Source organism: Chionomys nivalis, chromosome 4 (assembly GCF_950005125.1).
Source record: "Chionomys nivalis chromosome 4, mChiNiv1.1, whole genome shotgun sequence".
NCBI classification, from domain to species: Eukaryota; Metazoa; Chordata; class Mammalia; order Rodentia; family Cricetidae; genus Chionomys; species Chionomys nivalis.
This window is the reverse complement of record NC_080089.1, coordinates 66,184,919-66,200,018: the sequence shown is the minus strand read 5'-3', so window position 1 is coordinate 66,200,018 and position 15,100 is coordinate 66,184,919. Positions and strand designations below refer to the sequence as shown.

The 15,100-nt window shown below is 38.6% G+C and overlaps 1 protein-coding gene across 1 annotated transcript in view; it reads left to right on the top strand.

The window, feature by feature from the left end:
* Aph1b (aph-1 homolog B, gamma-secretase subunit) overlaps positions 1–15,100 on the top strand; it is a 28,383-nt gene that overhangs the window by 2,342 nt on the left and 10,941 nt on the right. The window contains exons 3-5 of the mRNA XM_057767395.1: positions 5,949–6,022; positions 6,460–6,582; positions 13,759–13,886. Coding sequence (XP_057623378.1) covers positions 5,949–6,022; positions 6,460–6,582; positions 13,759–13,886 — 325 coding nt within the window. The remainder of the gene's footprint in view (positions 1–5,948; positions 6,023–6,459; positions 6,583–13,758; positions 13,887–15,100) is intronic.

The following is a 15,100-nucleotide window of genomic DNA, read 5'->3' as shown; positions in this document are numbered from 1 at the left end:
ATAGGAAACAACTAATTTGAGACACAGCTTGTACTCAGAACCCCATGTGATTTCAGTAAGTCATGAGATCAGCTTTGCTTGTGGAGTAAAGCTCAGTGGAGTGACGAATGTTCTGTCCTGTTTTCATTTTGGTCACTGAGACTCCCCATAGATTTCATGGATAAAATGTGAGCCTCAGCAACAGCACCCTGAAGGGCTTCTGGCAATTTGATTTCCTAATATGTTATTATTCTGGACTAAAAAACATTTAGTAATAGATATTAGATATCTGTTTTATAATGAAGTAATTTTTATTATAAATTCAATACCAGGAAGCCATTGCTTAGAAGCAAAAAAAAAAAATCATAGCTTTTGGGTTCCTGGCATGATGATAGTTCAGTGAATAAAGTTGCTTGCCACCAAGCCTGATGACCTGAGTTCAATCCCCGGGTCCATATAGAAGAAGAGAAAAGACTCCCTCAGGTTGTCTTCTGACCTTTACATTTAGCATTACTGTGTTCACCTGCATGCACACAGAGAAAATAAGTAACAACTACATGTAACTTTAAAAAGATTTTTTTGAAAAGGTTTAAAATCACAATTGCTAGTCTCTGGGGGAAACTAAGAGCATTAAGTAAATATTGAAAGTAATATTAAGGACCGGGAATGGAGCTTAGTTGGTGGGGCCCATGTCAGCATGCTCAGAGCCATGGTGGTTTTGATTCCCCAGTATTCTTTTTTAAAAAGTAAAAGAAATAAAGAGCAAACAGAGAGAAAATGTAACATTTAAAGCTGAGCATGGTGGCCACCACCCAGTAGCCTCAGCTACTTAAATGAAAAGACCTTGAGCCCAGAACTTTCAAAGAAACAAAAAGTAACATTTACATTTTTACAGGGAGGACATCTAATTGTGTTGACATCTAATTGCATTGAATGTTTCTGGTATACAGAAGTTAGTTACTACCATCCTAAGATTGAATTTATGGTTGTTTTTAATCTGAAAGGACAAGGGATTGAAGCCAGGATCTTGCACACGAGAGGCAAACAGTTCATACCCCAACCCTCAATCTACAACCTAAAATGTAACTTTATTATTGTGAGGGTGGTCAAAACAGTTCTACTTTTGGCCTGTGCCATGGTGATTGTCACAGGGTTCCTGTCAAGTCTTAGCACTTCTCAGTTCTTCAAAGGCATAGTTGTGTCTCCTAAGCCCTTTTCTGCCTTTGGCAGTGGACAGGCCCCCCTCTTCTTGGTGTCTGTTTTTTCACAAATGCTTACACTACAGGGTGATCTTTGACCAGACATTGTTTCCTGAATAACTCAGCCTCATAGAATACTAAGTTTTCTATTGCCATTGTCCTTGGCTCCTGTTGCCTTTGTGACATTAGATGATAGTTTTAATTTTGAAAAATCTTAATTTCTAATACAGTATTACAGTTTTGGACATAGGCTTAGTAACCTCTGTTTCAAGACCTGACTTCACCAGAGTGCCAAGATTTAGATGTGGTACCTGCTATTCTTTCCTGCCCATGTCTTCAGTTTTTTACATGAAGCAACAACCTTTCCTTCGCACTATTGGAGTTTCCAAGAGATTATAAACTGAAAGTAGGCCCTCTTTTCAGATGAGAATAGTAAGAGAATGGCACTGTGTGAAGAAGGAATCCTGATATTTTGCATGTTATCAAGCTAAGAAGTTCAGAGAAACCTCTTTGGCTTCCTAGGAAGGCTATTCTTGTTCTTCTTAAAGGATGTTTGGGAAATTTGCAATCAGTTGGTCAAGGAAACATGCATTAATAAATGTCTTTGTTTGCATCGCAGAATTCATATTTAATAAGCTTTTGGTATATTCTACAAAAATTTCCCGTCAGACCTGGTCTGTAATTCTAGTACTTGAGAGATGGGACTGAAAGGATCAGGAGTTCAGGAGTACTTTTAGTTACTTCCAAGTTAAAGCTTACCTGATTAACATAAGATCCTATGTCAAAAAACAAAAACAAAATCCCCAGACCAAAACAAAACAAAACAAACACACTTCTCAGATTCCTGGAGAATTTACCACTGTTGGATATTATATAGCCATGCTAAAGCAAGCTTGAGAATTTTGACAATTTTTAATAACTAACATGTAAGTGGATACATTTAAATCAAACACTGTATTAAGATAAAGATTTGGCTTAAATCAAATTTTACTTAAATATCCCACTGCCAAAAATAGGTTTTGTCAAAAATTGAGACTTTTAGTTTAAGGACTAAAATTTGCTTTTTAACCATTGCAGCCAAATAAGTTTTTTTTTTATGAGTGAGGAATAGTTCCTTCCTCGTGAATGGATTAATGAATATTAATAGTAAGAATCTTTAGTGCTGCAACACTTCCTCTCATGAACTCTGTAACATAGAATGTGGATGTTTATCAAACTTTTAAATCAACATTTTCAAGATACACTAATGTTTGTTTTTGTTTGTTTGTTTGGTGAATGAATTTAACTGCCAGCATGACAAGGCTTTGTAGAATAAGAAACTGGCTTGTGGCCATACCAATGTTAAAATATTCTAAGTTATGTAGCCTAAAATATAACTGTTAACTACCTAAAGCAGATGTCTTTGGTAACTGTTTGTTCCCTAAAACTACTGTGTGATTCCTAAATGTATAGAATTATTTTGCTTGAATTGAAAGTTTTGTACCTAATTTGTAGATGGAGGCTGCTCTTTCATTTCCTAGCTACCGAGACCCAAATAATCACACAGAAACTATATTAATTACAACACTATTTGGCTTATTAGCTCAGGCTTCTTATTAACTAACTCTCACATCTTAAACTAAGCCATTTCTATTAAGCTTTGTATCACCACGAGGCTGTGGCCTACTAGTAAGGTTCCAGGGCATCTGTCTCTTTCAGCAGCTAGATGGCATCTCCTTGACTCCACCTACTCTCTCTCTATATCCCTTCCAGCCTGGCTATATTATGCCCTGCCATAGGCCAAAGTAGCTTTATTCATTAACCAATAAAAGCAACACATATACAGAAGGACATCCCACATCACTAATTTAGTTTTATTATAATACAAGTTCATATTTAGTAAATTTAGAAAAATCTTAACATTTATAGAAAAGAAAAAAGGTAAGGTAACCCCTACTGTGGGTTTGTTTGCTCCTCCCCCACTGACCTATATTCCCTCCACCCCCCACATCCCTGCTTCAGTTTTTTAAACAGCTGTGTGCTGGGAATTGAACCCAGATCCTCTGAAAGAGCAGTCCATGCTCTTAACCTCTGAGCCATCTCTCCAGCCCAGCCTAGCTACAGTTTTGTTTTTTTTTTTTTAAATTGTCACTCTGTTTTGTAAAATTTCTAAAGTGATGTATGAGGGGCTACAAGGTGTAACTAACTCAGTTGGAGAATAGTTAACTGTCAAACATGAAGCTCTGGGCTCTATCCCCAGGACCTAATAAAATGGGCATGTTGTATACAGCTGTAATCTTAGCTCCATAATAATATTTAAGCCAACCAGTTACATGAGACTATCTCAAAAACCAAACAAACAAATAAGCAAAAGGAAAAACTCCAAATATCTTAACTACCTGAATTCAGAAGTTGAGTAAACTTCCTCATTCTATGTTACAGAGTTTGTGAGAGGAAATGTTGCAGCACTGACAGTTGAAAGTACAAAATGTGATGAGTTTCCCAGTTCAGTTCCTGATGAACAGAATAGATGGTTGGCTGTGCTAGGCGGGATGTCTATTCTGTTTACTGAAGTAGAAATTCTGTTGCATTTGTTACCAGATTCCTAAGAACAAAAATTGAAAGTTCCAATTTTTACAATATAAATTTTTCAAAATTATTGATAAATTATTTTATTATCTATTTATTTTTATAAGCTAGTATCTCATTATATAACACTGACTGGCCTGTAACTTGCTATATAAGTCAGGCCAGCCTTGAACTCACAGAGACCCAACTGCTTCTGTCTCCTAAGTGCTGGGATTAAAGGGCTACTCTATTACCGCTGACTCATTTACTCTTTTTTGAGTGTACAGATGAGAGTGAGATTATCAAGAGATCTGACTAGAAATACACCATTTGGGTTTTTCTGTGGTTTTGCTTTGTTATTTTATTTTAAAAGTTTAAAAGTTATTTTAAAAGTGGAGGTCTCATGTGTCCCCACATGACTTCCTACTCAATATAGTTGAGAATGACCTTGAACTTCTGACCTTTCTGGTATTTCTGACATGAGCCACCATGCCTAGAAACTTAATGTATTCCTAATTGCAGTACCACACTGTATTTAATAGAGAGAAAAAACTTACACAAAACAAAATTCTCCCAAATGTATCAATTAAACTACATGGGTACATTTGTTGCTGTAGATTACTACTGTTGAATAACTCATAAGGTTGAACTAATCTTTAGCAGAATTCCTCTTACAAGTAAGTTTGTTTTATTTTGGAAAGTTATACAGTTTAGTTGGTTGGTGTGCCAGAGAAATATGAAGACAGTCACATAAATATCTGGGTTACATCCTTCCTGTCAAACAGTGCTTCCAAGTGGGCAACACTGTTCCTTTTGATTCTAGAAAAGCAGAGGACACTTTTCACTATTCACATGGCTATTTTGGTTGAATTCTACATTACCAAATATAATCAGTGAAATTTATATTTGTGCAGTGATTCTGTGTTGATGTAATGAATAGATCAACAGTAATAACTATGTGTTCCTTGAGATTTTAAATTTTATTTACATTGGCCCTTTGAATAGTGTCTCACTGTATAGTCCAGGTTGGCCTTGGGCATACAGTAGTTCTCCTACCTCAGCCTCCTAAGTGCTAGGATTGCGGACATGAATCACCACACCTGGCTTCCATGAAGTTTAAATTAATGCAATCTCTAGGAAATAGGAATGTTCTGGTTAACTTGTCTGTTCTTAGAGTTCATCCCACCTCCTTTTTTTGTTTTAGCACTGACAGGTCCTTCCAAAGTATTTTGGTTCTTTTGTTATTTTAATATATATGCTGTACAGTATGTTTGATTTAATTTAAATATTCTTTCAGTTGGCTTTTAAATGGTTGCAGAGTTTCTGGGCAACAGGACTAGTAATAGAGACAGTAATATAACAAATCACATCTATCATTTCTAATATGTCTGCATGGTGATGGGGGAGGGGCAGAGGCATATTCTTGGTATATTTGTGAACTGGCTGTAACAGAAGTATGGATATGATCATGCTGGATTGACTTATTACTGAGAAGTATTTGTTTCTCCTATTATAGTATTTATAGCCTATTCTAAATGTAGCATTTCATACAGGATATCATAGAAACATCAGGCTTTATACGCTCCTGAATTGTGAATATGAATTAAACATGTAAAATATTTTAGAATCAAAGACCTTATGATTAAGTACCAGTGTGAGAATTTGGATCCTCAGTATAGATCATGTTCTTAGCATGTATGAGGCATGAGATTAGTTACTACACCAGAAACAAACAAACAAAAAAACCAAACTACTGTTAAAAGGGTGAGAATGATTTTGGTTCTTTGGAGTGGAAAGCAGAATGAAGATTCGGAGAATATAGCCATAATGAAATATACAACAGAATGTCAGTAAATTGGAGATAAAGACATAAGACTTTGGGAAAAAGAAAATTCAGAGTGGTAGATCCCTCTGGCTAATGAGATAAATACTTATTGATTCCAGAAATTAAAACATTGCTATTATTCCTATTGAATTTAATCCCTATTGGCTTGTTACTAATATTTTAAATTTTTCTTTTATGGAGACATCAGCTAGATGAGGTTGATAGAAATTTCGTTTAACTTCAGTTATCAAAAATGTGCTGGGTTTCACATAAATGGATTCTGGAGTGTAACCTGATCAGAAGCCTTACTAAGTATCTAACTTTGAAGGGTACTGTGACCTGCTTGATATATGACTTTCTTTTTAAACATAAAAATAAAAAATGTGTTTTTACTTTAGAAGAGCCAGTGAGGGTTTGAAAAGCATAAACCCTGAGGAGGAGACAGCACCTTCAATGCGCCTGCTGGCCTATGGTAAGTTAGAGCCTGTGGTGCCGGGAAGAAAAGAAATAGAAGTGGCACACATACACTCATGCAGGCACAAGTGCACATGCGCTCTCTCTCTCTCTCTCTCTCTGGATCTAGGTCTTCATGTAGAATTAGCTCAGTCTGACCCAGAGATCCCACCCTGCAATCACAGTTTCTCCCTCACAGTCTGGCTACAGTAAACCAAAGCCAGGGCCTTCAGCACATTACCCTCTTCTTCCTCTCCTTTGGTCATTGACTGTTACATCCTGTGCTTCCTTTCCTCCTCTCCTTTCTCACTTAGCCTTCCAGCTTTCTGAGGCTTCAGCAGCAGCAGGTGCACCCTGTTCCCTGCAGTGAAATAGTATTCCCCAGTCCTTGCAAATTAGATTTGAGCTGAACGCATAAGAGGAAAAGGGCTTAACGGTGTTTTTCTTCCTCTTTAGTTTCTGGCTTGGGCTTTGGAATCATGAGTGGAGTGTTTTCCTTTGTGAACACCCTGTCTAACTCCTTGGGGCCAGGCACAGTGGGCATTCATGGTGATTCTCCTCAGTTCTTCCTTAATTCAGGTATGTGTCATAGCTGTATATGTTCAGGGTTCTGTGCTAAAGGATCATCCTTATTGCAATTCATTGACTTCATAATTCAAGTAAAGGCGATTTATGATAAAGCCTTTTAAAGGGAAGTTTTTTTGTTTTTTTTTTAAGGAAGATATTTTTAGGCATTACAAGTGAAGGTCCTGGAAGTGGGTTCAGGGGTATAACTGGAGTACTTTAGAATATTATGGGAATTTATCTTGCATAAGATTTATATATTTTTCTGGCATAGTGGCACACACTCAGCACTCAGGTGAATCTCTGTGAGTTCGAGGCCAGCCTGGTCTACAGAGCAAGTTCCATGACAGGCTTCAAAGCTACACAGAAGAAACCCTATCTTTTATATATATATATTTATTGTGTATACAATATTCTGTCTGTGTGTATGCCTGCAGGCCTGAAGAGGGCACCAGACCTCATTACAGATGGCTGTGAGCCACCATGTGGTTGCCAGGAATTGAACTCAGGACCTTTGGAAGAGGAGGCAATGCTCTTAATCTCTGAGCCATCTCTCCAGCCCCCAAGAAACCCTATCTTGAAAAACCAAAAATCTAAACCAAAACAACATAAAAAAAAACAACAACAAAAACCAACCAACCAAAGATTTCTCTATATTCACTTGGCTATACTAAAATGTCACAGTACAGCTGAGACATTAGCAGCTAATCTGTGTGAGACATATTCTCTTTGTTTTGTCCTTTCATATCTGTCTTCAATATAAACCTATAAGCCCCTCCTTTACTTTCTGGCCTAGCACTAGGTATCAACACAAGACCCCTAGTCCTAAATTCTAATTTTTGATTAATCTATAACTCAGTGCCTGTTAGAGATAGGCAGGATGATTTGATCTTTAAATTCAGAGGGGAAGATAGTAGATGAGTTAATCTTTTTATGCAAAGATGCAGTAAAAAGGAACCAACTCTTTTCACATTGATTATTTACCAGCTACAAGTTTCGACACAATGATCACAACTTTGTTTTATAATTAGAATATTATTTTATTAAATTTCTCTTTTAGAGAAAAAATATGTTGTCTTTGTAGTTGTCTAGACCAACAGCAATTATGTCATTAAAATAGTGAACTCACATACACAGTTTTTCAATTAAAACTTATCTTTCAATTTAAAGATCACAGTCAAGCTAAAGGTCATTAGGGAGCTTACTATCTTGCAGGGGAATATGATTAAGAACTAAATAGGGTTTCGATAGATTTTTTTAATAGGATAAAAAGGTCATAACAAGCTGGGCGGTGGTGGGGCACGCCTTTAATCCCATCACTCGGGAGGCAGAGGCAGGCGGATCTCTGTGAGTTCGAGGCCAGCCAGGTCTACAAGAGCTAGTTCCAGGACAGGAACCAAAAACTACAGAGAAACCCTGTCTCGAAAATAAAAAAAAAAAAAGGGTTATAACAAGAAATGACCAATTTTGAAAAGCTGCCATAGTTTAGAGACATCATGTCCATCCCTGAACCCAGAGACAATCCTCCACCACTTTTAGTTTCTTTGTTAGTTCAAATCTTAGCCTCCCCTGTGGACATTGATGCTATCAGCTTCTCAAGTGAATCCATCCTCTGTGAAGCCAGCAAGCTAGTCTTCCCTGTTTGAAAAGCCTTTGACTCTCTGAAGCCTACAGTATACAGTGCAGACCCTTTAACTCTGGCTGCGAGCTAAGGGAAAGTGTGTTAATGGATCGTGCTTATTAATGTTCCCTCCAACATAGCAGATTTCCAAACTTGATATTCCTGGCATAAATTTTTTATGATTTATTTATTTTTACTTTATGAGCATTGGTGCTTTGCCTGCATATATGGCTGTGTGAGGGTGTCGATTCCCCCAGAACTGGAGTTACAGACGGTTGTGAGCTCCCATGCGGTTACTGGAAATTGAACCTGGGTCCGCTGGAAGAGCTGCCAGTGTTCTTAACCACACTGAGCCATTTCTCCAGCCCCCTGCATAAAATTTAAATGATAATAATACTTGATTTGTAAAAAGCAAATGTAGTTTTAATGGCTACGTCAGAGCCCAGTAGAAAATAAAAAGACAAGCTGTTTTTCTTTCCATCCTCATGTATTGCTGGCCTTTGTCCTCTAGATGGTGCTAATTTCCTTCCGTAAAGCAGGCTGTTTTCAAGTCCATTTAAAAATGAGTCCCTTGGGAGGGTAGATTTGTTCCTAAAATGTTAATTAGGATAAGAAAGGAATATGAAGCCATTAATTAGCATCTATATCTGTGTCTGTTATGTTAATAATACACATATTGTACGATACCTGTATGTACATGAATTTTTATGTTATAGGCAATCATAGTTTATGAAGTACACTTGTAAGACAGTTTTTTTCAGTGTTTGTGGAACAGGCCAGCAGTGAGTTAAACTCATCTCTGTCTCTTGGAAATTCTTGGTAGAGAAGTATGGGCTTGAGATTCCAAGTTCAAATCATATCCTAGCTCACTAACTTAATACTTTGATACAAGGTCCAATTGATTATTTAACTATGAATTCTATAAATAATTATTGAAGATTTCTCCATGCCTTCCGGATTAAAACAAACACAAAGCATAATATAAATGTACAGAGAAGAGATGTGTTGACTGACATGGGGACAGTAAAGTTCTTTGTCTTTGTCCCATTCATGCCCCAGCTGTGAATGATTGATGTGACTATTGTTTAATGCTTCTCTCTTCAGTTGTGTCTAAACTATAAGCAAGGGCTATGGCTATCTCATTCAGTTCCATCCCCAGCGCCTCTTGGAGCCCTTTGTTACTAGAGTTACTAGATGCTACTTCACAGCTTATGGAGGAAGTACCATTTGAATAGAACTATACTTAAAGATGAATGATGCTTATACCAACCAAGGAAGGGGCTGCAGGGAAGGATGTTCCAATTAAAAGGAAGAGACCTCTTCCCTGCAGACCTCAATTTCCAGTTTTTTTGGAAAGGACAGAAGCAATGACCAAAAGCTGGGCATGGTGGTGTACACTTATACATCTCTGCACTCAGGGTGCGGTGGCATGTGGATTGCCATGAGAAAAGCCAGTCAGGGACATAGTAAGACACTGTCTAAAGAAAACAAAAAAATGAAGAAAGAATGTCCAGCTCAGAGTCATTAAGTATTAAATGAAAATAAACCCTGTACTATAAAGAGCTGAAAGGGAAAATTTCACACTGTTTTTAAGCTTTATTAGTCTAGACTTCCTCAACTACCTCAGCTAGAACCCACGTGGCTCTCTGACTGTGTGGGACATATGGACTAGGCATCTTGGTATTTGTTGACTTGTTCCACAGCCATTTTTCCAGTTTAGCCCTGGCTCTACTGTGCCAGTTCCCTCCCCACCTCTCTGATAGTGAGAGTCAGAGTATTCACATCAGTGTGCTTTCATGGCCTGATTTCTAGAGGAAGCATTCACATTGTAAATTTTTTTATTGTTGTGGAATAAAATTTACATGCATTACCAGTGAGAAATTACTCTTCACACTTAAAGATTAATAAAGGAAAAGCTCCTTAATAATAGTGTGTGACTTGTTCTGACTAATAAAGGAAAGAGAACCAGCCTCAAACAGAAATTTTTAGCAGTTTATATAGACCTTAGGCATATACATTCCCCATAAACTGTCAACCTTAAATCTCTTTTGAATCCTAGCCCCAGGTTACACTTGGAGCAATTTAAACAGACAGGAAACAGCAAGTCTGTCTACTTGGGGCAGTTGGGAAATGTATATAACAAAGACATTGCCACAATTGTTTCTTAAGTACACCAATGTTGTTTTTTTGAGTCATTGTTCCCCAGGGACACCATGCCCACCTGGAAGAATTAGGCATTTCCTGATTAAAAAAAAAAAAAAAAACAACATAGGGAACTTAATGCTATCCTATCCTGGAACATGCTTTGTAGACCAGGCTGGCCTCAAACTCACAGAGATCCACATGCCACTGCCTCCCGAGTGGGGGGATTAAAGGCATGCGCCACCACTGCCCAGCTTCTTATTTTTTATGAGAATGGAGTCTAATTGATGGTCAATATTTACAAACTGAACAGCTATGTTGGAGGCACCATTAAGAAGCATGACCCATTAACACACTTTCACTTAACTCATAGCCACAGTTAAAGGGTCTGAACTGTATGCTATAGGGCTCAGAAAACCAAATTCTTTTCAAACAGGGAAGACTAGCTTGCTGGTTGCAGAGAGGACGGATTTACTTGAGAATTTAATTTTGGGTGTCATGGCATATGTGTGGAGTTCAGAGGACAACTTGGAATCAGTTCTTTCCTGCCACTGTTAAAGAAATATTATGTCTTCCCATTTAGAAGTCACTTACACATTTGGAGAGTAATAATAATAATAGTGTGTTTCCAGCTATTGCTAGTGCCCAAAGAGCCAGCCTCCAAAAGTAGATTCCACTAACTTATATATATACATCTTAGGTTTATGCATTTATATATGCTGTCATTCTTAAATCGCCCCCTTCCCACCCACACCCAGGCTACACAATGTAAACAGAGATAGAAGAATGCAAATCTGGCAATTTTTGCAGATGAGAGATTTACACAGTAAAGATATTGCCAGAATTATTTTAAGTGTGCCAGTCTGTTTGTTTGTTTCAAATAGTTGTGATCAGGGATCATTTTGCCCATCTAGCAGAATTATGCTATCTCAAGAAGGGAACTGTGGGCTTTATGGCACATCAGGACTTGTCCGTGGTTGTGACCCTATGCTGCCTCTTGAGCTGTCTGTCAGAGGCATGTTCTTTGATACTGGGTAGGGCATAATGGTTGACATTAAGTCAGGGTGATTTCTGTTATGGAAATGGAGCCTAATCTTGATGATCAAATATTTACTTATATCCTAAATTTAGTTTATAATTAAAAGACTTGGTTAGCAAACTACTTACCTTTTATTATGTATCATGGAGGCAGCACTCCCTTAGTTAAATTCTACTTTTTATGACTTAATGTCTTCCAAGCAAATCAAGGATGACCTTGAACTTTCTGAGCCACTTGCCACGCCACAGTCTCTACCTCCCAAGTACTGCACTACCATGCGTGGCTTGAGTTCTGTGTTTCTGACACAAGGAAGTAGTTGAGGGGTCATGGAGAATCTGCTGTTAAAGTCCTTTGGGTCTAGACTGTACAGGACCTTGAATGCTAGTCTGAGATGTCATTTTACCATCAGACTTCTTAGCTGGAAGGATCAAGACATTCAGACCTGGAATCTGGAAGCACGATCAGGACCTGTAAGGTCCAGAGGATACTTGCCTGAAGCTTGTAGAATAACACTGGTTAAGAACAAGCTGGAAAATGTCATCAGTAAGAGCAACCCTGGGAGCACACCTATCTCAGAACCCATGGCAATGCATACAGAGAAGGGCAAGCAGAGGCTGCCAAGCAGATGGCAAATGCCTGTGATAGGGACTCCTCTGGGTCCTAGAAAACCCCTCCTTGGAGTATGAACACTTTATGATTAAGAGAAAAGTTGTCACTGTGTCAGTTTTTGCCTTGGTCTTTTCTTGACTCAGAGAAATTTGAAAACCCTTGCTTAGCCCCTGGGCATCTTAAGTGTCACGCCATTGATAAGAATCTTGTGTAGGAACTGTCCTCTTCAGAATGATGACTGGACTTGAATTGAATCCTTTTATGTCATCTTTCAGAGCCTGACACGAAGACACTGTCACCAAGATGTGACAGCTTATTCTCCTCTAGCCACACCAGTTATATTCTTTTAATATTATTTTGTGGATCTCTTACTTCACATGAATAATATGCATTTTCACAGTGTATTTGTTCTCACTCAGCATTGTGTTCTCGAGATGATACGTGTTGTGGGTCACATATGGGTTCACTGTGTGAGTACACTGTAGTTTACTTATTATACCCAAGGGTGGGCATTCTTTGTTTTTACAGCAGCACTGGGGTAAATATTCTTGTGTCTCCTTATGCACATTTATAAGAAAGCCTCCTTGGCAGGATTCTTAAACTTGACCAGGCATCGAATCTGTAGGAAGGCTATTTAAACTGGCTTTGCTGGGCTTCTGCCCCTTTGCTTCTGATCCATGGTGGGATGGATACTAGTAATTTACACTGGTAACAAGTCCCTGGGATAGTGATCTGTTGATTCGAGACCTAACTGGTTTGTAGTACAGATAGAATGTATAGTGTATATAGTCTATAGTCTATAGTGTAGCTCAAATGCCTTTCTAGACTGGAATAGTTGTAGCTATTCTCTTTTGCTTGGCAATACCATATTATTTTTAATTTAAGCCGTGTAGGGGTTTTCCTGTCTGGTGGGTTAAAGCTCATGTCTCTTTACTATGTGGCAGGAAAGGGAAATCTATATGCCTTTTTTCATGTTAAAGTATGCAGAATATATGGTACTTGTCCGCTTTAAAGAAGAAATGTTATCCAGGACACAGTACATCTACGTAGGCTGTATTCCCTAGAGACCTGAGGTTGCTGATCACTGCCACTTGTGGAAGAAGAATCTCAGATAATTACAGTGATCTTTTAGTTTCATTCTTGTTTATTTTCATCACACCATTTTAAAAGATCCTAAAGAAAAAGTCCCCTTTAGTGCAGAGACTTGTTTAGACAGAAGAAGCTCTGTTCAACTGAGAAAATTCTCTACAAATAGGGCTGAAGGGTTTTTGAAAATGAGCTATGTTAGATCTAGAGATGTGTTTCTGCTTAAAAGCACTGACAGTTGTTCCAGAAGACCTGGGTTCAATTTCCAGCAGCTGCAGGCAGTCATAACTATCTATAATGTCGGACATTAGGCATACATGTGTCACACAAGACATATATGTAAGCAAATTGTCTATACATATAAAAATAAATATGTTTTAAACAAATACTTACATAGATTTCATACTAATATCATTGCATACCTCAAGGAAACTCCTTGAAAGCCAAACCCAAGTTGACTTTTTGTCCAACAGGTTCATATTCCAGAAGAATAACTTCTACAAAGATATGGAGAAAATATAACTTCTCCAGAGTTAGCATGGAGTTCTTATCAAGCCAGTTCTGTGCACTTGTGGTCAGACTCCATCACTGCAGCCAGGGGACCCTCAGAGCTGGTGCACAGTGATGGGGTTCAGCCGGCTTTGGTGTCTGTTGTCTGCCTGACTGGCTGCTAATTGCTGACTTGTCTTTTCAGCTTTCATGACGCTGGTTATTATATTGCTGCATGTGTTCTGGGGCATTGTGTTTTTTGATGGCTGTGAGAAGAAAAAGTGGTACATACTCCTTACAGTTCTCCTGACTCACCTGCTGGTGTCCACCCAGGTGAGTGTTGTCTGTGTTCTCAGTGCTTGCAGAGCTCAAGTGGGTCTGAGTGGTGAATTCCACCCAAATGAAGGACACGCTCGTGGGAAAATGAGGGCAAGTCAGAACAGCCCTGGAAGTAGACAGTGGGTCATGTGAGTTTTAGGAGAATGACAGTCTCTGTTAATTTTTGGCAGGGAGGGGTTGTCTCACTAGAGATTTTCCTCATGTCTGTCCTTTAGTGGATGTATGGCCAAGCCTAAGATAGTCTGCATCACACTCATGTGATGAAGCATATCTGAAGCAACTTTCCTTCATTATAAACTCCTTAAGACACACATTTTACGTTTAAACCTTTAGGTGGAAATTATTTTAATTTGATTATTTTGGTTCATTATTTCACATTTGTTGTTTTTTGGCTGTTGTGAAGCTTTCTTGGCTATTTATGTGCATGAAACTTTCCCCATGTGTTTAGATTTTGAGGCAGGGAACTGTGAGGTCAATTGGTGTGAATATTTTGAGTCCTTGATACAAATTGCTAAAACGGGCTCTGTAAGGTGACGACACTTCACACATTCTGACCAGTAGCAGATGTGCTGGTTTCAGTCCCTTACTGACATTATAACAGCACCAGTCTGCAAAGTAAAGCCTAAAACAGTTGTCAGATTTCTTTTCACAGCAAGAAGTGTGTAAAGACTTGGATCTGCATGGTCATTGGTCATTTATATACATGACATTATCAAAATAACCCTGCCATGGCCCTGTCTAGACCCTTTGTGCATTTTATTTGAAATTCTGAAAAAGTTTCTCCTAGGCCAGGGAGATGGATAACAGGTAAAGCTAGACAAGTTTGATGACCTGAGTTTGAGCTACAGAGCTATTGGAGAAGGACAGAAGAACTAAAGTAGCTTCCAAAAATTGTCCTCTGATCTCTACAACTGCACCTTGGCATGTGCGTTACATACGTACACAAATGATAATAAATGATTTTTAATAAAAGGTCTCTACTGAGTTGATTCTGTAGACAGGGGCGTGGGTGAGCCAGACCTGAGCATGTGAGAGGGGCATAGCTGGTACCACCTCTCTTGTTTGCTGCTCCATGGTGGTGGGAATGAGGGAAAGATGTCCTGCCTCCTTCTCCCTACTGCCTCTAGCTGGTAAGGACTGGCCTTCCCCTTTACCAGCTGCAACACTCAGGAAAGCAAGCCCTGTACCTTGTCTGGGCAGCACAGTGG